Here is a 26,678-nt window from a genome sequence, read left to right as displayed (position 1 = left end):
ACCTTCATCCTAATATGCTAACGGCCTATAACTCTGAGCCTTTTTTTATCCAATCAGAGAGGAGAGATTGTAACCGTGATCGCTGATTGGGTGAAAAATTATCCCATAAAAAAAGACTGGTGCGTTCAGGTGTCACTGGAAAATTGGAAGGATATTTTCCACTGCTTTAGGCAAGGCAAGGCAAGGCAAGTTTATTTACATAGCACAATTCAGACACAAGGCCACTCAAAGTGCTTTACAGGGGCAAGATTAGAATACATAAAACACATTATAAAACATTTAAAAGCGAATAAAAGAAGCAAATAAAATAAAAATTGCAGGTTAAAATGGAAACAAAAAAGTCTTCAGACTCGATTTAAAAGAACTGAGGGTTGCAGCAGACCTCAAGTTCTCTGGGAGTTTGTTCCAGATTTTTGGTGCATAACTTTACTTAGCAGCCAGACAGACAGCCCGTCTAGACTGAGAGAGGGATGAATGCTAATAGTGATTATGTCTTCACATAGGAAGCCCACACCTTCTCCATCAGCTCAATTAAACATACTCAGAGTGCAGTACAGGGGAAGTGTCATATGTACCAAAATAAATTCAAATTGTTTCAGGCAGAGAGGCAGAAAGAGTGTTTTATGGTCTCACTGTCTAACCCTACATTTCTCTTTCTGTGATGTCACCTTTTCTCAGGCTAAGATGAACCAATTTCAATTTTTTTTGCTCATTTATACTACATAGGATCTCAGAATTCAATATATCTTCATATTCCCACCAGGTGAAATAGGCCTTTAAAGAAAGTTTACAAGTAAATCAAGATGAACAGCGACAATTATTTTGACCAACAGATTAATAGTGAAATAATTCAACATATTATTTGAAAATCTAAACCAGCATGTCAGGAACGGAACTATATGACACATATTTTAATTACAGAAATAAATTCGAACATTCTGTGGCAAAGTTTTCTCTGTACTGATACTCTCCCTGCGTTCCAATCCCCATACTTCCCTACTATTTAGTATGCCAGAAAAAGATTTAGGATGTCCCAATACATAGCACGTCAATTGTAGTATGCTGAAAATACATAAATGTCCCACTTAACTCCAACAGCATTTTGCAGTATTCATCTTTATTCTTGACATTTCTCGACATAATGAAAAAAATGTATTCCTTATCTGATTTTTTTTTCGCTCCTGTCTGTGGCCCTGAAACTCTTCTGTACTTTAGTATGTAGTGTAGTAAAAAGACTAAAACTCTTCTGTACTTTAGTATGTAGTGTAGTAAAAAGACTAAAACTCTTCTGTACTTTAGTATGTAGTGTAGTAAAAAGACTAAAACTCTTCTGTACTTTAGTATGTAGTGTAGTAAATAGACTAAAACTCTTCTGTACTTTAGTATGTAGTGTAGTAAAAAGACTAAAACTCTTCTGTACTTTAGTATGTAGTGTAGTAAAAAGACTAAAACTCTTCTGTACTTTAGTATGTAGTGTAGTAAAAAGACTAAAACTCTTCTGTGCTTTAGTATGTAGTGTAGTAAAAAGACTAAAACTCTTCTGTACTTTAGTATGTAGTGTAGTAAAAAGACTAAAACTCTTCTGTACTTTAGTATGTAGTGTAGTAAATAGACTAAAACTCTTCTGTACTTTAGTATGTAGTGTAGTAAAAAGACTAAAACTCTTCTGTACTTTAGTATGTAGTGTAGTAAAAAGACTAAAACTCTTCTGTACTTTAGTATGTAGTGTAGTAAAAAGACTAAAACTCTTCTGTACTTTAGTATGTAGTGTATTAAAGAGAAAAAAGTATGTGATTTGGAACACAGGGACTATTTTGAAAGGAAACGTTATAGTGCTTCCTGTGCTTAGCCCCACCCAAGACGATTGTGATCAAAACAGGCTGGCCCATTTTCATCAGAAAAAAGAAAATATCTTGCTGCCTGCCAGAGCATTTTATCTACTACGAGCTGTAGTTTGGTTTGGCTGTGCGAGACCTATCACAGAAGAGATTTGCCAAAATGTCTAACTACCATGATTTTGAAAGGTAAGGGGACGTTTCAATATGTTCTTAAAATAGAGAATGTTTATGTGTTATAATCCAGCATTGGATATTTGCTCCAGGGACAGTTATGACAAATCATCATCATCATCATCTTTATTGGCAGACTCATGGTCCATATACAACACACATAATAAATAAAGACATAAACACAGAATATATTAAAAAAAGAGACATCACAACAGAGATTTGTACCAGAGCTTCCATAAGGAAGACTGGTATCGCACACATGCAGGATTCACCAGCATGTAGTTGCAAACATTGCTTATCTATAACTATCAATGGTGGAACATGTGCGATAGGATATTATATAATTCAACTTGTTTTGTGTTCTAGTAGTAAGGTGATTGAAACATAACTTTTGCTATTCCTTTCTTTCTTTTTTTAGTGCACATAATTCACACTCTTTCTTTGGGGATCCCATTTTCATTGGTGTCACTTGCTTTATGGTGGTTGTGATCATCATCATGATCTGCTGTATTGTGTACAGGATCTGCTTCAATCCCAGATGTGAGTAGCCCTTTCTTTCACTATCCATTATTAACCACCTGTTGTTGTTGTCTTTGTGATGCTTACATACGGATAGATATAGAGGCTTGATACTATAGCAACAGCCTATGTTTCAGGAGCTCAAAATGGATTGTGATTAGTTGTGTTGATTTGTAATACTTGGAGAAGTGGGCACCGTAATGTTGAGGGAATACTATTTTTTTTTTTTTATCAATGAGGATTTGCTGTCGGTATAGTCTCAAGAAATGTGAGCCTCAACATGACTGACCACAAACACAAGTGAGAGTTGCAGCATGTCCCAGATTGACTCGGGCATGTTACGAGCTGGTTGCATGTAAGTAAGTAAGTAAGTAAGCTTTATTTATATAGCGCCCTTCACAGACCAGGGTCACAAGGCGCTTTACACATATTTACATTTCATACACACACTCAAACACCGATGGCAGTGTCGGTGTTTGAGTGTGTGTATGAAATGTAAATATATGGGGCGGGGTTATTTACAGGAAGTTGGTCATGTTGACTCAAATCAAATCAAATCAAATCAGTTTTATTTGTATAGCCCAAAATCACAAATACATTTGTCTCAGTGGGCTTTACATTTCATACAATATGATACAATATGATACGATATGACACCCTGCCCTTACACCCTTAGCTCGGCTGAGAAAAAACTCCCAGTAAAAAAACCCTTTACCGGGATTAAAAAATTTGAAGAAATCTCAGGGAGAGTCGACAGAGTAAGGGATCCCTCTCCCAGGACGGACATGCTGCAATAGATGTCATAAGTAGAGAAAATCACGAAGGAATTTGATCATTGACCAGGTGATTACATGGTAATACTAAAGTAAAGTGCGAATAGTGTGGATGCAGGAAGACTCATAGGGGAGAGTGGCCTAAGTTGTGCAACTTTTTACTCAAAGTGACTTTAAAGTGAGGCCTTGACAGTAAAGTATCCAACTCAAATATGTACATATACAGTCAAGTGTGAAAGTTTGTGAACCCCTTGAACATTTGGAATTTTATAAATTTTTTACCATTATTAATTCATTTGTATCAATACCAGTATTTTTTATATGAAATAACATATGTTTGTTTATCAATTCAACATTTTTCTTTCCCAGAAATCAATTGTTAAAACAGATAAAACAAATTATTTGACAAATGTTGTATGTGCAAAAGTTTGTGAACCCTAAGCTGCATTGCTTAAATCGAGCAAATAAACACAATCAGGTGGGCCAAACTGATTGATGAAATAGACCAATGTAGTGAGAGATCTTTAGGGAAGAAATTGGGTGGCAGTGGCACTAGATAAAACAGAGATAAAACCAGGTCAGTTTAGGCTCACCAAAGTGAACCCATACAGGTCAGACATGCTAAAAGGGAAAGAAATCTCAGAGGATCTCAGGAATAGAGTTGTGATGTTGCACATTTGTCTGGGACAGCTATAAATTATTTAAAAAAAAGTTTGAGCTCCATCGGCCCACCGTGAGGCAAATCATCTACAAATGGAGAGCTTTAAGAGTGACTGAACATCTGCCTAGAAGTGGACTTCCTTCAAACATATCCACAAGCGTCACAAGAAAAGTGATTTTTCAGTTAAAAGCCAACCCAAACATTACATCTGGAGATTTGCAGACCTCTCTTGCAGCATCTGGGACAGATGTGCATGGTTCCACAATAAGAAGAAAACTCTTCTTATGATTATTTTTATTATTATTATTCTTATGTTTTCCCGGTTCACCCAACAATCAGCTCGGACCAGACTAGGTTTTCATGGTCAGAGCTAGTTTGAGTTGAGTTACTTCCCCCCATAGTGTAGTTAATATATTATCTTGTTTTCTCATCTGTTTTTTCTCTTTATTTCCAGCTTGGACAGCCACCAGCACCAGAATGGTCCATCCTCCTCCAGAAACTTACCCCCAGCAGCCGACTGGCACACCTCAGTATTACCAGGGAGCACAGTATCCCCACATGCCAGTGCAGCCCGGGTACGCAGCTCAGCCCCAGTGGTATGGAGCCCAGCAGCCCAAGGCCCAGGGCTACGGCCGGGCTCCCATGCCAACAACCCACCACCATGGACAACCACTAACACCAGGACTGCCACTAGCAGATTTTGTAGAAAGTAATTATAATATCCATAAGTACATTTAATTTAGTGCATAATAGCTGAACATTTTTTTTTTAATTATAATTTTTTCCCTTAGAAAGGGTCTCAGATATGTCCATATTTCTGCATATTTTGGACCAAGGCCTAGTGCCGCCATCTTGAAAGTGTCATAGTTGGAATGTCATCAGGTGCATTGTTTAAAATGTAGAATTGTTCATGTCCTTGAAGGCCACTGTAGCTTCTGTTATTATTCTAAAGGGTTGGGGTTACCCAGGGAGTGTTGCATTCTAGAACTTTGTAGAACTCTCTTGATGATGTCATATTACACACTGCACCTTTAATAACTCAAAATAATTACTTAGATTACGGCCGTGCTCCCATGCCAACAACCCACCACCATGGACAACCACTAACACCAGGACTGCCACTAGCATATCAGGGAGACAGTGAGTGTGGATTTCTTCTTTTTTTTTTTTTTGATTTCTTCTTATAAAACAGTTACAGGTTTGGTTGTGACATCAGCCTGTTGTAAAATAGTTAAAGACCTACTTCACCGGTGGGAATATGAAGGTGTATTGAATTCTGAGATCCTATGTAGTTTTAAATGTGCAAAAAAAAATTGAAATCGGTTCATCCTAGCCTGAGAAAAGGCAGAAAGAGTGTTATATGGTCTCACTGTCTAACCCTACATTTTACTCACTGAGAGTCATAGTGAAGTAGGCCTTTAACTTCCTGTTTATAAGCAGCCTCCAGAATGGATTTCCTAAATAAAAAATGCTTTTAAGTAGACTAAAGCAAAAACTAAAAAAAGTTAGCGTTTGTGAAGTGAAGTGTGAAGTCTTACAACCTACACACTTACTCTCAGTGAGTCAACACACAAAGTTGATGATTGCATGTTTTTATTTATATATATATTTAGAAACACCAAGCATACTATAAAAATAAGCACCCTTAAATATATGGTAATGACACATCACAGCATGGCTTTAAAAAAACACATATGATGCTATTTTGGTGCTTCAGAAAACTTGCAATCGGACGTGAGGTGATAAAAAGTCTGGGCCTTCATGTCTGTCTGGATTAATTTTTTTTTCAAATAGGAAATGAACCTAACAGCCCTATACTATTACTATACTATACTATACTATACTATACCCTATACTATTGTGGTTTCTGGCACAAAACGCTTAAAACATTTCCAAGCTTTTAATCCTCTTTCCATGTTTTTTTTCTTTCCATGTTTCCCAGCTGGTCCTGGTCCTAGCTCCTCTCCCGACCCGATGCCACACACAGACTTCTTATCCCAAACGCCTTTCAACACGGACTTTGTCTCATCGCCACCAAGCCCCAACCTCAGCGATGTTTACCGGCATCCAATAAGGAAGTGACCACAACTGTAGTAACCAGGAAGTGCCACTAGGGGGGTGGTGCCAAGACCGAGCAGTTTTTCTTTGACTCACTTGTTAGACAGGCCGTTTTCAAAGTCTTATTAAACCTATTTACAGCCTGGTCCACAAAACCATTTTAGTCTGTATGTTTAGGTCATATCTCCATGACAACACTGAGGGGGGTGAATTTTTTTGGCCCACGCTAGTTTTTATTCTTTTGGTGGTTAAAATGTATTGGCGCGATCTCTTGAGTGACAGCTCTCCTCCCGTTGTCCCTCACTTTGCCTCGGAGGTATACGTCAGCTATCTCCCCCCCCCCTCACAAAATGGCGACGCGCACAAACCAGGATTATTGGATGCCGTGTGAATAACTGAGGTCAGCCCGGATGCTACGTCTGCTGTCAGGCTGTTAAACCTGGACAGCAGTGTCTGGACATGATTCTTGTTGCTGTACCACTTGGGTATCAGTGTCGTTGTTAGGTACCTTACTTACTTATTCATTTATTTATTCACTTGGATCTGATGTTTTTTATTCTTTTAACTGTGCAGGCCTACTCATGCCCAGCCATTGTGTCTCTCTGACATATCCTGTGTCCTGTTTATTGTTTTGTATTGGCTGTATATTGTCTGTTATGTGTTGCTTAGTGTGTGTAGGACTGCTGAACTGAATTGCCCTCTGGGATAAATAAAGTTGTTTGATTGTTTGATTGACGTCCATATTATTTACTGTCTATGTTTACAGCTGTTTGCAGTCAGACACAGTGGGGCGAACCCGGGGGGAGGTTTGGTGGTCGTGGCCCATAATCTAAAAGGTTGTTCTGCCAATTCTATCTCAGAGGGGTTAAGTGCTTTCAAGTTTTTTTTCACATGCTTTTCTCATGTTCCTTTGTGCCCCCAAATTTTTTATAAGGGCATATAATGTAAATTGTGCGTGCGTGCTTGCGTGCGTGCGTGAGTGCGTGTGTGCGTGTGTGTTGGGAACAAATTAAGTGTCCTTTTCAAAATGAGGCATTGTCAGTTGACCACCCATATTCAGAGGGTAACAGTTTAAATGAAAGTGTTCATATTGTCAAGCCTACGAAATCCTCCTCGCACACAGGGGGAGTTTGCAACGAGCTTTTTTTTACGTGGTCATTTACAAGTGCTATGCTCAGGTATGGGGCGACTGTGACTGAGGTGGTAGAGCAGGTCGGCCGATGATCAAAGGGTTGGAGGTAGGGTTGCCGCGGTGTGGACATTTTCATACCGAGTAATACACGTGCGTCAACACCGGTGTTACCGAGTAAACACCACCAGACAGGGTCTTAAAAAAATAAAAAATAAAAAAAATAATTATTAGGCTTCACCGCAGATTTCAAGAGAAGACGGTCCGTCGGCTCTGTAGGCGCTTACTTTGATCTTAAACATTAGATCGCGCAATTTATTCTTGAACAAAACAAATGCTTAGTGTTTGTAGATCATTTGGTTAAATTATTATGCAATTTGTTCAATATGAGCCACCAGAGCCACCGTACTGTGTTGCCTCATCGAATCAGAATGACTGGTGGGCTACTTCACTTTTACCTCTGTAGGCTATCAGAGCCATGATCGGAGCGCAGTTTATTGAATGCTTGGATTAAATTCACTCGTTTAAACTCGGTGTGATCCTTGACTCATACCATCCCATATGAACTTCAACATATGATTTGTTCATATGTTGTTCACTGTCTGATTTATGAGACATTTTCTTCTTAAAAACATGCTGAAAATGCATTTTAAAGATATGTACATTGTATTTTTTGTTACACAAAGTAACACCATGTCAATTGAGACCCCATAAACTCAGAAAATGCAAATAAAACAATTAATTTTACTAGGAAATTTTAATGTGAACTTTTTCAGTAAGATACAATATAGACAATAATTACATGTCACTAGATTATTTTTTTCATAATGGATGAAAAATAAACAAATTCCCCCAAAACTACATTTAAACTAAACATTTATCAATTGCAGTTCAAATATCCGACATCAGCACTTAAAAGGGACACTGTGTAACATTTTAAGTCATTAGCTAAAATCAATATCCTCATTCATAAAAATCACCTCTGCCAATAATCTGAAATATCCTCCCGAGCGGAGAATGACAAATATTAATATTACATTTTGTACATTGAGCGGGCAAGTCTTATGGAGGGAGCCATGTTTTTGGAATGTCATCAGGTGCATTGTTTAGAATTTAGAATTGTTCTTGTCCTTGAAGGCCACTGTAGCTTCTGTTATTATTCAAAAGGGGTGGGGTTACCCAGGGAGCGTTGCATTCTAGAACTTTCTTGAACTTTTTTGATGATGTCATATTACACAGTGCCCCTTTAAAAGCAGAACAAACAACTTTAACAACTGCGGCTATATTTTACTGACATTTCTGTAAACGCACAACACGAAAAATACATAATACAATGACACACGAAAAAGGCATTTATGTAAATTAAGTGACAGCTAACTAAACTGTGCCACTTTCACTGCTTTAAAACTGTATTTTGTGCAATTATTCAGGTATCAGGAGTTACCTTAAACCTTACAGACATATATTTAAATTACAAGTTGTAGTTTTTTTTTTTTTTTTTGCAAAAGTGCCTGAGAAAAGGCAGAAAGAGTGTTTTATGGTCTCACTGTCTAACCCTACAGTTTCCTTCTTGTGACATCACAGTAAGGGTCGGGATTAACAGGACAGCTGGGCCAAGGGACGACTGAGGGAAGACTGAGGGAAGAAAAACCTCATTCATTATATTATAATAGTGATTTTATAATGATAGAACGCCGGTTCCGTATGGGTGAAGTATTCCTTTAAGCAAAAAGGTCTGTTTAAGAATGAGGTTTTCTATATATATATATATATCGCAAAGTTTTACAAGAGTGAGGAAAGCAAAAATAACCAGCTGAAATGTCGAGAATAAACTTGAAAGTTCAAAACTGCTGCAAAGTTGGAAAGATGTATTGATACTAGAGAAAAAAAAAAAAAAAAAAAAAAAAAAAAAATGACATTCCGGAATCAATAAGATGTCCGATACATGACAGCGCCCCAAAAATCACTCCACACATCTCCATTTATCAATCATTGTTCATTTACTACAACAATTAGTTTGGAAAAACTGTACTTTTTTTTTTTTACATAATTTTGGGCGAATTTTTCAATAAAATATTCAATTGGGAGGGACATGGAAAAATTTCAAATATTCCTTACTGTTTTAGTGAATACTTAGTAGCACTTTCAGCAGCAGTGCAACAAATGGGTTTTGAGCTCAGTGCTACAGCCATAAAGTATCAGGACCAATTTATATCTAGGATTACACACTGGTAAGCGGATTGTCACTTGTCGGGAGATATTCACTGACTACACCTTTAAGTCTTAACCAGTTTCCGGTTGTGATTATTATTGCCCTGAACAGCTGTTAAGTCCTCTGACTAAGCTGAGTGTAAAAGTTGGATGGTCTGAGTTGGAGACGGACACACACACACACACACACCGTACACACACACACACACACACACACTCTCTCTCTCTCTCTCTCTTTCTCTCTCTCTCTCTCTCTCTCTCTCTCACTCTTTCTCTCACTCTTTCTCTCCCTCCATCTATCTCTTCTGACTGAGTTGCCTGTACAGTTGAATGGTCAAGAGTTGGACTTCAGGGTCTCCGGGTTTTATATCAATGGCTCTCAGGAACAATCCCAAAGCTTCGTCCAACTTCCCCTCGCTGTAGCTCTCCCTGCCTTTGCTCACCAGCCAATCGTAGCCCTCGATTTCCCCCTCCTGCTCGATGACATCACTGTCTTTGACCTCACTTAGCTTGACCTCACTTAGCTTGACCTCACTCTCTTTGACCTCACTTGGTTTGACCTCAGTTAGCTTGACCTCAGTTAGCTTGACCTCACTTAGCTTGACCTCGCTAGCTGTGCATTGGTCCATTGCCTCCGATGAAGCTAGCTCGGGACCTCCGGTAGATTCCTCATCCAAACTGCTACTGCTGCTGTTGTTGGTCATTTCTTCTGTGTCCTCCAACTCTTCCTCCGTGTTTATCGTCTCTCCGGTTGTTTCTGTACCAGGTGAAACACACACACACACACACACACACACACACACACACACACACACACACACACACACACACACACACACACACACACACACACACACACACACACACACACACACACACACACACACACACACACACACACACACACACACACACACACACACACACACACACACACACACACACACACACACACACACACACACACACACAGACAGACAGACAGACACACGTAAGTTCATAAAGATATTCAATATACATATAGATGAAACTCGAAAAATTAGAATATCGATCGCGCAAAAGTTAATTTATTTCAGTAATTCAACTTAAAAAAGGTGAAACTAATATACTGTATAATATAGACTCATTACATGCAAAGTGAGATATCTCAAGCCTTTACTTGTTATAATTTTGATTATTATGGCTTACAGCTTATTAAAAACCTCAAATTCAAAATTTCTGAAAATTTTAATATTACATGAAATCGATAAAGAAGGGATTTTAAATACAGAAATGTCAGCCTTCTATAAAGTATAATCATCCATATGTACTCAGTATCTATCTATCTATCTATCTATCTATCTATCTATCTATCTATCTATCTATCTATCTATCTATCTATCTATCAAGCAAGAAATGTCTGTCTGTCTGTCTGTCTGTCTGTCTGTCTGTCTGTGACTCGTATATCTCTCTCACTGTTAGTCAGATCGGCCTGAGCTTCCGGATATTGCTTGCGCACGGCACGAAGGTGTGCATCCTTGATTGATTATGAAGTTTTGGACCAAATATGTAGAAGTTATCATATGTATATCATGCTGGCGGCGAATACATGCGCACACTGAAGGCCACAGTAACGACGGGCATGAAGTGGGTTAGGTTTACTCAAGCAGTACCTACTCAAAACTCTTTGAAAAGAAAGTGTTTTATTGTTCTTTTGCTTTTATTGTCAGGAAATGTTGAACCTAACCCCGGCCCTGATTTTAATTATCTGAGTACCCCCTGTGATTTTAAAGCTAGATCTGGGCTTGGGGTTATTCATGTAAACGTTAGAAGTTTACTTCCTAAACTGGATCTTGTAAAAATTTGGGCTAAAACGTCTGACACTGACATTCTTGTATTGACAGAAACATGGTTAAATAAATCTGTAACAGACAAAGACATTGCAATTAAGGGCTACAATGTTTTTCGTTGTGACCGTCCTAGGAAGGGCGGCGGCATTGCCATTTTCACAAAAAACAAATTTCAGACTACCCTTCTTTCATCTGTATCTCTGAGCAGACAATTTGAGTTTCTTGCCTTGAAGTTGGAACTGCTTAAAGGCCATTCTATCACCATTGCTGGTTGTTATAGACCCCCCTCAGCAACCAGTGAGGCCCTGTCATCATTAAATAAACAACTATTAACCTTAGACTTTAAAGAGATTCTCCTCACTGGGGATTTTAACTGGGACTGGTTATCCTCTGCCTCTGACAGTTTTAAATCAACCTGCGATTCATTTAATCTTACTCAATTAATCGATAGCCCAACTCGTCCAAATATTAAATGTCCAGAGAAATCTTCCCTTATTGATTTATTTTTAACAAACACTCCTCATAAATATTCAGATGTAGGCATTTTTGCTAATGATATGAGTGACCATTGTGCTATAGCTGTAGTGAGGCAAGCCAAGCTCCCAAAATCAAGGTCTCGAATTATTTTTAAACGAGATTTAAAACATTTTTGTGAGCAAGCTTTTCACCATGATCTGTGGGACTTTGATTGGTCCAGGATCTCTCTTTTGAATGATGTAGAACTGGCATGGAAATACTTTCATGATGCTTTCAGCAATATTATTAATAAACATGCCCCTTTCCGCAAATTTCGAGTTAAAGGTCGAGACAATCCTTGGTTTTCCTCTCAGCTGTCTAGTCTACAACAAGAAAGGGATATTGCCTGGGCTAAGGCCAGAAAATCCAACTCTCATGCTGACTGGCTGATTTTCAGACAGCTGCGAAACCGCTTTACCTCTCTTGTCAAACAGGTTAAAGCTGAATACTACCTCTTAAAAACCACTAGCGACTTAAATGATCCTAAAAAATTCTGGAAAACCATCAAATCTTCTTTTGGAAATGTAGCCACAAACGACCTACCAACATGTATTGTAAAGGATTTATGTAGGCTGACTGATAAATTAGAAATTCTTAATTGCTTCAATGAACATTTTGTCTCCTCCGGTTCTCAATTTGAGTCTTTACATCCGGACTCTAATAATATGCAGAATACTTCTCCATCTCCACTCTCAAATAACAATTGTGTTCAATATTTTAATATTGTTCCACTGGACGTAATTGAGGTCTATAGAGCCCTAAAACATTTGGACCCTGCTAAATCTGCAGGTCCTGACAAGCTTGAGCCATTATTTTTGAAGTTGGCTGTAGATTTCATAGCAGAACCTCTTACCCATATTTTTAATTTGACATTTTCTAATAATGAGATTCCTAACATTTGGAAATCTGCCTATGTCCTGCCTTTGTTGAAAGGAGGTGATCCTACAGTTTTAAACAATTACAGGCCTATTTCTAAACTATGTGTTTTAGCCAAAGTCCTTGAAAAGTGTGTCAGTGACCAACTGAAAGACTTTTTAGACGTGAATAATATTTTATCCCAACACCAGTCAGGTTTTAGAAAACGACACAGCACAATTACTGCAACATTAAAAGTTGTTAATGATATAATTGAATCACTGGATTGTAAAAAGTATTGTGCTGCTGTTTTTATTGATCTTTCCAAGGCATTTGATACTGTAGACCATGTCACCTTGGTAGACAGGCTACTCAAAATTGGTTTATCTAGGCAGGCTGTAGACTGGTTTTCTAATTATTTGTCAGTAAGAACGCAATGTGTCCAGTTTGCTGGGTCCTCGTCCTCCTCTCTCCCTGTATCAAAGGGTGTGCCCCAAGGCTCCATATTAGGGCCATTGTTGTTTTCTATTTATGTAAACAATCTCTGTGACACAATAACCAATGCTGCCTGTCATTTTTATGCAGATGACACTATTATTTATTGTTCATCCCCATCAGTGGCAGACACTTTTCATTTCCTGCAGTCTGCTTTGGACGTTCTGCAGTCACAGCTGACAAAATTGAAATTGGTTTTAAATACAGATAAAACTAAATTAATGCTTTTTTCAAATGGAAAAGCTTTACCAAAAGTTTTGCCAAAGCTTTTAACTAGTCATGGGACCGAAATTGAAAGGGTCAATTCGTACAAATACCTGGGTTTCATTATTGATGAAAAATTGTCTTTTAAACTTCATATTGACAAACTGGTCTCCAAATTAAAAATTAAATTAGGTTTCTTTTTTAGAAATAAATCATGCTTCTCATGGCAGGCCAGGAAACGTCTGTTCACTGCGACCTTTTTACCGTTGTTAGATTACGGTGACCTGCTGTTCATAAACGCCCCTGACCAGTACCTCAAGAAATTGGATACCGTCTACCACTGTGCTCTGCGATTTTTAACTGGCTGTGGAAATCGTGTCCACCATTGTACCCTGTATGCCACTGCAAAATGTCCATCGCTATCTGTACGCAGACTCTCACATTGGTTGTTTTTTGTTTACAAGTGTCTTATTGGGCTGGTCCCTTCATATCTATGTGTTTACATGTCCACAAACAAATGTAGCTATGGTTTGCGTTCTAGTGATGTGTTACAGATGTTGGTACCCAGAGCTAGAACTGAGTTAGGGAAAAAGGCCTTTAAATATGCTGCGCCTTCTGCCTGGAACACTGTGCAAAAGCAGCTGAAGCTGCCGGAGCTGGTCACCTTGGGAGAATTCAAAGGAATCTTGAAGGACAGAGAAGATAGTTCTCTTGGTCAATGCAATTGTTTGTAAAGCTATTTTCTGATAACGGCCAGGTTTATTCATTCATCTGTCACCAGTTTATATATTTAATTTTTAACTGTATTCATTTCAATCTTCATATAGTCTTGTCCCTGATCTTGTATTGTACTTTACCTGACGTTGAATGTGGTGTATGAGAATTGTGGTTGATTGTCTTATTTTATAATGGTGCTGCCTTCTTGGCTAAAGGTCATTCTTGAAAAAGAGATTTTAATCTCAATGAATTTTACCTGGTTAAATAAAGGATATTGATTGATTGATTGATTGAAGTAGTCTCCGGCTAAACCCCGCCTCCCTCTGATTTGATTGGCTGCTGCGACCAAAGCTTGAAATGAGTGACAAGCGGGACACACACAGCAGACCTGCTTCCTACGGGCACTGCACTAGTAATAATAATAATAATATGAGTTTCGGGGGCGCCCTTAGCTCAGTTGGTAGGGCGTCCCCCCCCATGGGCCTCGGCCAGCAGCGGACCCGAGTTCGATTCCAGCCCGCGGTCGTTCTCTGCATGTCACTCCCCTCTCTGCCCCATTTCAACTCTGTCTCTCTGCACTGTCAATAAAGCATAAAAATGACAAAAAAATATCTTAAAAAATAATAATATGAGTTTCACCTGTAGTTTCATCGAGCTCAAGTTCCTCGTTAGTTGCACCAATGATGTCGTCCGATTCTTCTGCAGCCAGACTAGAATGGCCGTCTCCATCTCCATCTGAAATAATAATAATAATAATAATATCTTTATTTCAAGATTCAAGATGGTTTATTTGTCATTGTACCAAAACAACGATAATCTGTTTACAGTTATACCCCACCAAGAGACATTGAGTGACAATAAACAAACATGGGAGACAGGGGGGATACACTGAAGAGTCGGCAGCGTGCGCTGCGCCCCTTTAAAGTAGGAAGGATAAAGAGAACATCAGGGAAGACAGGTTAAAAAAAATGCTACTCTCACACTCGCTCCTTGGTAGGTGCAAGTGTGTGATTAGTACAAAAACCACCTTGGCATAGTAAGCAACAACAAGATAACGCCACAGACAAATAGACACGTCGATAAGCACAGAGGAATGGGTAGGGTTCATGGGACGGTAGGTGTCACAACTCAGGCGCTAGGGGGCGTACGCAGCTTATATAAGCACCTTTAAAAACAATGGTTCACAAAGTGCTTTAACAACATACATACGCAGTAGTAAGTCAAATCAAATAAATAAATAAGTAGTTATTCTCGATATGACATAGTTATATCTATGTATTGTTATATCAGGATGTTCTTTTAGTAATATTTGTGAAGGACTGTTCTCTTTTGCTATTACCTGTAATGCTTTGGCAATACTGTTTGCAATAATAGTCATGCCAATAAAGCTCATTGAATTGAATTGAGAGAGAGAGAGAGAGGGACAGAGAGAGACAGAGAGAGAGAGAGACATATTTGTGACAGAGAGAGAGAGAGAGAGAGAGAGAGAGAGAGAGAGAGAGAGAGAGAGAGTGATATCTGTAATGCTTTGGCAATACTGTTTGCAATAATAGTCATGCCAATAAAGCTCATTGAATTGAATTGAATTGAATTGAATTGAATTGAATTAAATATTAAAGACTGATCAAAAAAACATACAGCTCTGGAAAAAAATCAAGAGACCAGTCTGGATTTTTCTTAAATCTTCATCTCTACATTACTTATTGAAAATGCTCTTCATGACAAAAAATTTATTGGAATTTGGTAGAAATGTTGTCAGTAGTTTGTAGAATAAAACCAAAATGTTCATTCTCCTCAAACATATGCCTATAAATAGTAAAACGAGAGACACTGAACATTTGGAGTGGTCTCTTAATTTTTTCCACAGCTGTATGTATATACAAAAAGATAAATACACATACTCATACAGCTCTGGAAAAAATTAAGAGACCACTCCAAATGTTCAGTGTCTCTCGTTTTACTCTTTATAGGCATATGTTTGAGTAGAATGAACATTTTGGTTTTATTCTATAAACTACTGACAACATTTCTACCAAATTCCAATAAATAATTTTTTTTGTAATTAAGAGCATTTTCAATATCAATAAGTTATGTAAAGATGAAGATTTAAGAAAAATCCAGACTGGTCTCTTAATTTTTTCCGGAGCTGTATATTCACACACAACAAACCAAACGAGATTAATAGGGGCGACTGTGGCTCAGTTGGTAGAGCGGGTCGGCTGATGATCAAAGGGTTGGAGGTTCGATCCCCGCCCTGCCACCTGTGTCATAGTTGTTGTGTCCTTGGGCAAGACACTTCACCCACCTTGCCTCGTGTGAATGTCGATAGTTAGCCTGCTGCTATGAATGTGTGTGTGAATGGTAACGTGGGAAAGGAAAACAGGTCTCCCTTTAGAGTCTTCGGTCTCAATGGGATTTACCTGTAGAAATAAAGGTTAAAAAAAATAAAAAAAAATAAAAATAAATAGAAATGACTCGTGTCTCACTTGAAATCCTAGAATCTGAAGTGTCCTCTTCCTTGCTGCCATCTTGTGCGTCTTGCTCGTCGATATCTTGAATGATGGAATGGACCAGAGAGCGGCGTGAAGCCACCGAAGTGTTCCCGCCACCGAGGCTCTTTCTGCGGACGGACGGAGCCGATTTGGGGGTGGACGCGCCGAGAGCCTGAAAAAAGGGAGATTCATTTATTTTATTTGTTTATTTATTGTGAACAAATTAAGAAAAATTAAAGAAAATTATGATAAGATAACCGATTTTTTTTTTTTGGCATTTTTTTTGTATTATGCTTTATTGATAGTGTAGAGACAGAGTTGAAATGGGGCAGAGAGGGGAGTGACATGCAGAGAACGGCCACGGGCTGGAATCGAAACCCGGGTCCGCTGCTGGCCGAGGCCCATGGGGGGGGGACGCCTTACCAACTGAGCTAAAGGCGCCCCTTGATTAGTATTTTTAAAATATTTTTTTGGAGAGTTGGAGCAATAGTCTAGAAATACAAATCATTTTCCATACTCTCTTTGATGTTTTACATATTCCTGGAAATTTGAAAAAATTTAATTCCATACTGCGCAGGAACCCTGATTATCAAACCAGTGGACGGACATTTAAAAATAAATGTTTCCACTTTCAACATACGGCCTCGTACCCACGACCGAATCCCAGCCGTGCTGATATAGAGCGACATCATTACTCCCTCCCATGTGATATATTGCTTTATGAAAAAGGTGGATTCATTGATTCTGGAGAACGCTTGTTTTCAAAATCCCTTTTTTGTCAAAATCTGAGAATATCTCCTCACGATCCGCTATCTGTCCATATTGTGTGTGCGCTGACATTTTTTGTGGTGTTAATACACAGCCTAGGCTCTGTAAATAGGTTTGTAAACAAAGGGGGACCACCGTAGCTAGCAACATGCCAGTTTATAGAGCCTAGGCTGTGTATTAAAAGGTGCAGTGTGTAATATGACATCAAGAAAGTTCTACAAAGTTCTAGAATGCAACGCTCCCTGGGTAACCCCAACCCTTTAGAATAATAACAGAAGCTACAGTGGCCTTCAAGGACAAGAACAATTCTAAATTCTAAACAATGCACCTGATGACATTCCAACTATGACACTTTCAAGATGGGGGCCACTAGGCCTTGGTCCAAGATATGCAGAAATATGGACATATATGAGACCCTTTCTAAGGGAAAAAATAATAATAATTAAAAAAAAAATTCAGCTATTATGCACTAAATTAAATGTACTTATGGATATTATAATTACTTTCTACAAAATCTGCTAGGAAATAAAACCCAAAATTCTACACACTGCAGGCTTAACACTTGATATTTTTTCAGCACACACAGTACGGACAGGTAGCGCTGGATCATGAGGAGATATTCACTGATTTTGACAACACATTTTAATATTTCTATGCGATATGTTATTCTCAGCCTGAACCATTATGAAGGCTGCACTATTTGAAATTCAACCAGGTCTGTTCATTTTAAGATGAAAAAATTATTAATTTTTCCTCACAAAAACCACATACACACACAACACAAGATAACAAACTCACAGGACAATACAATACACAGAGCAACAATTAAAAAAAAAAAAAAAAAAAAACTGATGTACAGAAGAGTTTTAGTCTTTTTACTACACTACATACTAAAGTACAGAAGAGTTTTAGTCTTTTTACTACACTACATACTAAAGTACAGAAGAGTTTTAGTCTTTTTACTACACTACATACTAAAGTACAGAAGAGTTTTAGTCTTTTTACTACACTACATACTAATGTACAGAAGAGTTTTGGGGCCAGAGGAGAAAAATAAAAATAAAAATCAGAAAAGGAAGATTTTTTTCCATTGTGTCAAGAAATGTCAAGAATAAAGACGAATGCTCCAAAATGCTATTGGAGTTAGTGGGGCATTCATGTATTTTCAGCATACTAAAATTGACCTGCATGTATTGGGACATACTCAATCTCTTAATGGCATACTAAATAGTAGGGAAGTATGGGGATTGGAACGCAGGGAATATTTGACTGTACTGTAGGAATAATGGAGTTACCTTGAAGGAGTTCTCGAGTTGACTCTTCATTTCCTGCCCTTCATCATCATCATCATCATCATCATCATCATCTTCTTCTTCGCTGTCGTAAATAACGGCAGCTTTCTTCTTCTTCTTGCTCATTATAATGGAATCGTCAGTCACGTTGTTTAGGCTTTGTCCGTGGAGCGATTTGTGTTTACGCTGCTGCTCAGAGAGGGATTTATTCACGTCGAAACTTCCGTCGATTTGCAATTTCGACAGCAAATTCGTCTCCTCTGCTTCGGACTCCTGATTATCCTGGTGTCCTTCGTGCTCTGAGAACATGTCGCTATCTTCCAGCTGTAGGTTGAAATTGCCTTCGAAGGATTCCAGTCCCGTGCTCGCTCTGGAAGAATTATCTACCGCGAAGCTTGAATTGGAGGCTTGCAAGACTGAAATTCGTTGGTTTTTTTTCACCGTTGTGGCCGTCTTGGAATCGTCATTTGAGTTTGATGTTCCGTTCGAGGACTCTAGTCGGCCTGGGCCATCTCTGGATGTTTCGTTGTCCGCTCTGACGCTTGAATTGAGAGCTTGCAAGACCGAAATTCGTCTGTTCTTGAGCGGGCTGACATCCATTGCATCTGCAGTCTCATCGAGCGGTTGGTCTTCGTCTTCGGATGCTGTGATGTAGGACAAGCTGCCGTCAACTTCCTTGGACACTGCAGATTCATCCATAATTTCATCATCATCATCACCATCATTGGCCTCCGACATCACCAAAGAATCTTGAGGAGAGGCGTCTTCTCGTCTCTCTTGTTTGACCGACTTCAGTTTCGTGGAATCCACATTCCGCCTGTGTTGGCTTACGTCCTGTTCTGCCATACCCTCATCCCTAGTCAAATCAATAACTCCTTGACTTCGACTCCGATTGCCATTCTCTTGGTCAGAACCGGTCGGACTCGAATCCAGCCTAACCGGCGTAGAATAGGACAGACTTGCTCTTGAATTTTTGGGCGTTTTATTTTTGCTGTTGTCCATTTCCAAGTCAACCCTCTCTTGTTTGATAGCCCGGATTTGGTGGGGATCCAGAATTTGCTCGTCTGGGCTCACATCTAGAAGAGATTCTTCTTGCTCTGCCATTCCCTCATCTGACCCTAGATCAATAACTCCGTCACTGTGGTCAGAAGCACCAGCCTCCTCTTCCGACTCCACCACCACCACCGGCGACTTGTCAAAGTTGCGGTCGTGTTGCGGAGGATAGGAGGGGCTTGGTCTTGGGTTCCTTGGCGTTTTCTCATTAGATCTTTCTCTGTTGTTGTAGTTTTCCACCGGTTGCCTCAGCCAGGCCGGTTCCGTGCTCGAAGCCATGCTCTCCGCGAGCTGCATCTGTAGCTCGGACTCGGCTTTCATGAGTTCCTGGGCCTTCTGGACTCTGCCTTCGATGTAGACGTGAGCCTCTTGATCCTCTGCGGTTTCTTCGTCGAGGTTGACAGAAAACATGAGGTCGTGGTCGGAGATTCCAAACATCTCCATGGAGTGCAGAACGGCAATGTGCTCGTCCAGCTCCGGGTCTGTCCGTCTGTGCCTCGAGTGCAGCGTTTGAAGTTGCATCTGCGTTGAGGACGATCGCGTGTCCTCGAGACTGAAAAGCTCCTTAAGCTCCTGCTTGCTGAAGTACCGAAAGGGGTTCTTTTTGTCACCGGTGTTCTGGCGAATGAGGGAGTCTTTGAAAACCTGCCGTCTGTAGATTTTCTCCTCCACGGTTCCGCACGTGATCAGTCGGTAAATTACCACGTTTTCCGTCTGCCCGATGCGGTAGGCGCGGTCCACGGCTTGGGCGTCCGTGGCCGGGTTCCAGCTCGGGTCGTAAATCACCACGCGGTCGGCCGCCGTCAACGTGATCCCGACTCCGCCGACCTGAGTGGTCAGGAGAAACACGGAGAAACGTTCGTCCGTTTGAAACTGAGTGATTCGCCGTTCCCGCTCCGCAAGCTGCGTGATCGTACCGTCAAGTCTCAAAGTCTTGAAGCCCCTGTTGCCTAAGATACGCTCAAGTATGTCGAGAACTTTCCTGTAGTGAGCGAATACGAGCGTGCGGTGGCCTTCCTCTCGGAGCCTCTCGAGCAGAGCAAAGAGAAAAACCATCTTCCCGGACTCGGCTATCAAGGTGTCGTCAGGGATGTTTGCGATGTTGTTGGTGTCCGTGTCAGCAGCGTCCCCGTCCCCCTGATTGTCCTGCAAGCCTAGCTTTGCCACGGCGGCCGCGGAAAGAAGTCTGGGATGGTCGCAGAGCTTTTTCAGGATGGTTAATTCGGCCAGCGGGGATCTGGTGGTCATTAGAAGTTCCTTGATGTGTTCCAGCGAGATGAACTGCCGGTAGATGTCCTCTTGAGCGGCGCTGAGGTACGTCCAAACTATCAGGTCGTTCTTTCTCGTGAGCGTGGGCATGATGGCACACGTGTCTTTCGCGAGAGAGTTTGCTGGGACTTTGCGTTCCTTGTTGTCCGAAAATTCTTCTTTGCACGGGTGTGTACCGTTCATTTTGTTTTTCTGCACTTCTGCTTTCGTCCTGCGCAAGAAGTAGGGTTTAATTGTGGCCATGAGGTTCTCCGACATCCGCGACCCTAGAACCTTTTCCCCCGGCGTTGCGTCCTTTTCTCTAGCGCGAGTGATCGGGTTCTCGTACTCTGTTTTGAACGTTTTAGCCGTGCCTAGGAGGGTTCCTTGGAGAGCGTAGTCAAACAGAGCCCACATCTCTTTCAGGTTGTTCTGCACTGGGGTTCCCGTGAGGAGAACCCTGTTTTTCGACGGGATGTTGTGGGCGCTTTTGGCCGTTTTGGTGGTTGAGGTTTTGATCTTGTGCGCCTCGTCCAGGATAACGTAGTCCCAGCGAAACTCTCTGCCTTGGTAGGTCGACAGCTGCTGCCAGTTGTTCATGAGCATTGTGTACGTGGTGATGACAACGCCGCCTCTCCGTTGCACTTTCTCCAAATTCCTGGTCCTCTCTGTCTTGCTCGTCCCGTGGAATTCTTTAACCCTCATGCCTGGAGTCCATTTGGCGAATTCCTTTGTCCAGTTTGTTATAAGGGAAGTCGGCATAATGAGCAAAGTGTGTTTCGCGAGCTCGCTGTCGAACATGCCGGACAAGAACGAGATTACCTGGATGGTTTTGCCCAGGCCCATATCGTCGGCCAGGATCCCGCCTTTCCGCCCATCCCTGTACAGACTATATAAAAACGCGACCCCGTTACGCTGGTAGTCATAGAGCTTCTCATGTAGGTCTTTAAAGAGCATCAAGCCGCTGTTGTTCACGTTGATGAATTCTTCTTCGTCTTCGTCCGAGTCGTTCTGAGCTATCAGTTCTTCGATCTTTTTTATACGGCTCCCAAGCTTCTCGCTCGGGTGGATGCCGTGCGCCAGTTTGAAGAACTTCAGGGCTTTCTCCATGTCTCCCTGCCTCGCCACGTCTTTGCCATTTTGAATGAATCTGAAAAAAGAAGAAAGGAAAAAAAAAAAAAAAGAGACTGGTTAGTTAGTTACTAGTTTTTACACACACACACACACACACAGAGTCTCAGACACACACACATAGTCTCAGACACACAGACACACATAGTCTCAGACACACAGACCCACACACACACATAGTCTCAGACACACAGACACACACACACAGTCTCAGACACACAGACACACACACACACACAGATAGAGTCTCAGACACACAGACACACATAGAGTCTCAGACACACACACACAGACACACAGACACACACACACACACACATAGAGTCTCAGACACACACAGACACACACACACACACACACACAGACACACACACAGAGTCTCAGACACACACAAACACACACACAGTCTCAGACACACACACAGACACACGTATAGTCTCAGACACACACACACAGACACACGCATAGTCTCAGACACACACACACACATAGAGTCTCAGACACACACACACACACACACACACATAGAGTCTCAGACACACACACAGAGTCTCAGACACACACACACACACACACACAGTCTCAGACACACACACACACACACAAAAATCTGAAAGAGGAAAAAAAGAGACTTGTTAGACGTTAGTTACTAGTTTTTCTTCAGTTGCTTTAAGACATTCACAATGTTTTTTTTGTTTTTTTAACAACAACAACACACACACACACACACACACACACACACACACACACAGGGGCGCTCTGGTGGTGTAGTGGATAGAGCGTGTACCATATTGGCTCTGGCCTTCGTTGCAGTGGTCGCGGGTTCAAGTCCGACCCGTGGACCTTTAGTGCAGGTCTTTACCCCCTCCCTCTCTCTCTCTCTCTGTCTCTCTCTGTCTCCCCATTTCAACTCTGTACTGTCTAATAAAAGCTTGAAAATGCCAAAAAAAAAAAAAAAAAAAAAGAAAAAACAATACACACAGTTTGTAGAAAGCTCTAACATTCAAAAGACATTTAAAAAGGTGGAGTCAGCCATCCCGGAGTGAATATCTCCTCATAATCCGCTACCTGTCCGGAATCTGTGTGCGCTGAAGAATTCCAGTGATAATACACAGCCTAGGCTCTGTAAACGGGTATGTTAACAAAGGAGGCCCACCAAAGCTAGCAGCATGCCCGTTTATAGAGCCTAGGCTGTGTATTAACACCAGATTATTTTTTTCAGCACACACACAGTACAGACAGGTAGTGGATCTTGAGGAGAGATTCACAGATTTTGATGAAAAGTGATTTTGACAACAAGCGTTCTCCAGAATCACTGACTCCACCTTTAAATATCGTGTAAAAGTTTATAACATTGAACAACATCCCTAATCAATACGAATGAATGTCATGTGGACTCACCATTAAGTCACCCTGCGTTCCAATCCCCATACTTCCCTACTAATTAGTATGCCAGAAAAAGATTTAGAATGTCCCAATACATGCAGGTCAATTGTAATACGCTGAAAATACATAAATGCCCCACTAACTCCAATAGCATTTGAGTATTCGTCTTTATTCTTGACATTTCTCGACATAATGAAAAAAATATCTTCATTATCTGATTTTTTTTTCACTCCTGTCTGTGGCCCCTAAAACTCTTCTGTACTTTAGTATGTAGTGTAGTAAAAAGACTAAAACTCTTCTGTACTTTAGTATGTAGTGTAGTAAAAAGACTAAAACTCTTCTGTACTTTAGTATGTAGTGTAGGAAAAAGACTAAAACTCTTCTGTACTTTAGTATGTAGTGTAGTAAAAAAGAAAAGGATGTGATTTGGAACACAGGGTCAGTTTCAACACAGTTTTTACAACACATAGCCTGACACCTGCTGGTCAAAATCACTCACTGCATGAAGTCAAACGCAAATGAAAGCCAAAACCATCCTGCCATCCTCTTAGCTGAAACGTGCCCTGTGGTCTTTCTTCTTTCTATTCTACATACTTCATCTGACGATAAACAGTAGGGGAGAACGGGGTAAGTAGTAGGCACACTTTTTACTCTAGTGAGAATTGCTCATCACCAAAACATATTTCAATAGTCATTCTTACATTAAATTGAAGCTTAAGGTGTTGGCTTGAAATGTGTACCCCTCAATTTTTCTGTCTTATTGTAATAAAGAAGAAATTAATCATCAAAGACACTCTTACACATTGTGACAACCAACCCCATCAAGGGGCGTTTTTGCCCAAACATGGTGGTTTTGGTTATGACCAAACAGTTCAATTTTGGACTAATCTGTCCACAGAATAATTATTCAGGTATCTCCAGGTGCTCTCTGGCAAAGTTGTGACAAGCAGTTTTGTTCTTTTTTGAGAGCAGAGGCTTCTTCAGCAACCCTCCCATGAAAGCCATGTTGACTGTGTTCTCCTTATTGTGGAACCATGCACATCTGTCCCAGATGCTGCAAGAGAGGTCTGCAAATCACTAGATGTAATGTTTGGGTTGGCTTTTAACTGAAAAATCACTTTTCTTGTGGTGCTTGAAGATATTTTTGAAGGAAGTCCACTTCTAGGCAGATGTTCAGTCACTCTTAAAGCTCTCCATTTGTAGATGATCTGCCTCACGGTGGGCCGATGGAGCTCAAACCTTTTTATACGAATGTATAGCTGTCCCCAGACGAATGTGCAACATCACAACATTCCTGAGATCCTCTGAGATTTGTTTCCCTTTTAGCATGTCTGACCTGTATGGGTTCAGTTTGGTGAGCCTAAACTGACCTGGTTTTATCTTTGTTTTATCTAGTGGCGCCCAATTTCTTCCCTAAAGATCTCTCATTACATTGGTCTATTTCATCACTCGATTTGGCCAACCTGATTGTATTTACCTTGCTCGATTTAAGCAATGCAGCTTAGGGTTCACAAACTTTTGCAGATACAACAGTTGGCAAATAATTTGTTTTATCTATTTTAACAATTGATTTCTGGAAAATACATTTTTTGAATTGATAAACAAACATCTGTTATTTCATATAAAAAATACTGGTATTGATAAAAATGAATTAATAATGGTTAAATACAATAAAATTCCAAATTGCTCAAGGGGTTCACAAACTTTCAAACAGCACTGTATAAGCAAAAGGCTAGATCAAGGAGCCATGTTAGGATGAAATAAATAAGTTAAAGTGTGTCCCAGTTGTAGCATACTGCATCCTAACTAGATACTGTTTATGGTCAGATGTAGGATGTAGAATAGAAGAAAAAACAATGATTGAAAGTATTATTGGAACAGATAGACTTAAAATAAATTAAAGTGAATAAGGCTTAATATTTTGCTGCAAATCCTTCGCTAGCAATAAAAAAAAAAGGGAATTGGCCTTACCGTTTGAATACTTTTGGAGGGCACTGTATGTAATGTTGTGAATCTACAGTCCCCTCCATAAGTATTGGAACAGTGAGGCCAAGTCCTTTATTTTTGCTGTAGACTGGAAACATTTGGGTTTGACACCAAAATATGAATATGAGACAATAGATCAACATTTCAGCTTTAATTTCCAGGTATTTACATCTGGATCTGATACACAACTGAGAAGAAAGCATTTTTTGTAAAGGAACACCACATGTTTTGGTGAGCAGAAGTATTGGAACAGATAGACTTAAAATAAATTAAAGTGAATAAGACTTAATATTTTGTCGCAAATCCTTCACTTGCAATAACTGCATCAAGTGCTGTGACCCATTGACATCACCAAACTTTTGCATTCTTCTTTTGTGATGCTTTTCCAGGCCTTTACCGCAGCCTCATTCAGTTGCTGTTTGTTTTTTGGGGGGTTACACCCTTCGGTCTCCTCTTTAGCAGGTAAAATGCTCTTCAAACAGGCCCTAACAAAATGTATAAAGCACACCTGTAGCTGCTTCAGTCTAAGCTCACCGTGATCTAGTACATTTATCTATTGCTATGCTGTATGTTACTGCTGTTTGTCTAACTTCTGTTGCTGTGTTGAATATGTTATTGTTGTCTATGTGTGATTTTACTGGCTATAGTACAGTGTTGTCTTGTTCTCTCCCCTTTCCCCCCAGGAGGTCATTCACCTCCTACCAGGCCATTGCTTAAATAAGACTTTGTTTCTTAGCAATTTTTGCCTGTTTAAATAAAGGTTGATGATGATGATGAAAATGCCTAACTGAACTGAAAGAGGCGTTGATCTGTGTGTGTTAGTTTTGTGAAGTGTGTTTCTGACAGTTACCTGTGGTAGGATTCCATCTTATCGTCCGTTTCAATCGACAACGATCTGTTGAGAGAAAGACAAGGTTACAATCTGTCACATGTACAAACTCTGTAAATGGTAAATGTTCTCCACTTATACAGCTCTTTTCCCTGGTTTTTCACAGACCCAAAGCGCTTTACATTGTTTTGTACACATTCACCCAATCACACACACATTCATACACCGATAGCAGCAGCAGCTACCACGCAGGGTGCAAGCTAACTATCGGGAGCAATTCGAGATTCAATGTCTTGCCCAGGGACACTTCGACATGTGGCAGGTAGGCGTGGGATCGAACCTTCGACCCTGCACACCAGAGGCAATCTCCCTACCCACTTATTAATAATAATAATAATAATAATAATAATAATACATTTTATTTGTAATGCACTTTATTTTACTAGAATCTCAAAGTGCTACAGAGAAAAAAATAATAAAAAAAAAAATCAATGAGAATAAAAACATTTAAAACAGT

At 40.2% G+C, this 26,678-nt stretch overlaps 2 protein-coding genes across 3 annotated transcripts; one reads left to right on the top strand and one right to left on the bottom strand.

Annotated features, from left to right (window-relative positions):
• Nucleotides 1-1,973: 1,973 nt before the first annotated feature.
• Nucleotides 1,974-6,626, top strand: LOC307257306 (uncharacterized protein; the record flags this gene model as incomplete). Its single annotated transcript, XM_080036489.1, has 5 exons — nucleotides 1,974-2,024; nucleotides 2,428-2,549; nucleotides 4,417-4,671; nucleotides 5,905-6,017; nucleotides 6,594-6,626. Exons 1-5 carry the CDS (start codon nucleotides 1,999-2,001, stop codon nucleotides 6,624-6,626), a joined length of 549 nt encoding a protein of 182 aa, XP_079892615.1. The 5' UTR covers nucleotides 1,974-1,998.
• A 2,562-nt stretch (nucleotides 6,627-9,188) lies between these two features.
• Nucleotides 9,189-26,220, bottom strand: ercc6l (excision repair cross-complementation group 6-like). Of its 2 annotated transcripts, XM_080044837.1 has the most exons (6): nucleotides 26,183-26,218; nucleotides 18,532-21,979; nucleotides 16,463-16,640; nucleotides 14,616-14,711; nucleotides 9,951-10,117; nucleotides 9,189-9,890 (listed from the first exon to the last, which is right to left on the bottom strand). In XM_080044837.1, exons 1-6 carry the CDS (start codon nucleotides 26,197-26,199, stop codon nucleotides 9,657-9,659), a joined length of 4,140 nt encoding a protein of 1,379 aa, XP_079900963.1. In that variant the 5' UTR covers nucleotides 26,200-26,218; the 3' UTR covers nucleotides 9,189-9,656. The 2 variants fall into 2 exon arrangements, with proteins under 2 accessions (XP_079900963.1, XP_079900964.1); XM_080044838.1 differs by having other exon boundaries at nucleotides 9,189-10,117; nucleotides 26,183-26,220.
• Nucleotides 26,221-26,678: the final 458 nt, after the last annotated feature.

This window comes from Ammodytes marinus, assembly GCF_949987685.1.
Source record: "Ammodytes marinus genome assembly, chromosome: 2".
NCBI lineage: Eukaryota > Metazoa > Chordata > Actinopteri > Uranoscopiformes > Ammodytidae > Ammodytes > Ammodytes marinus.
This window is presented reverse-complemented; position numbering and strand designations above follow the sequence as displayed.

Excerpts from the sequence above, each read along its gene's own strand:
- ercc6l (XM_080044838.1), bottom strand. Across the intron at positions 16,641-18,531 it reads AACTCGAGAACTCCTTCAAG|GCTCTCGGCGCGTCCACCCC; the intron begins GTAACTCCATTA and ends CCCTTTTTTCAG. Across the intron at positions 10,118-14,615 it reads TGAGCTCGATGAAACTACAG|AAACAACCGGAGAGACGATA; the intron begins GTGAAACTCATA and ends CACCTGGTACAG.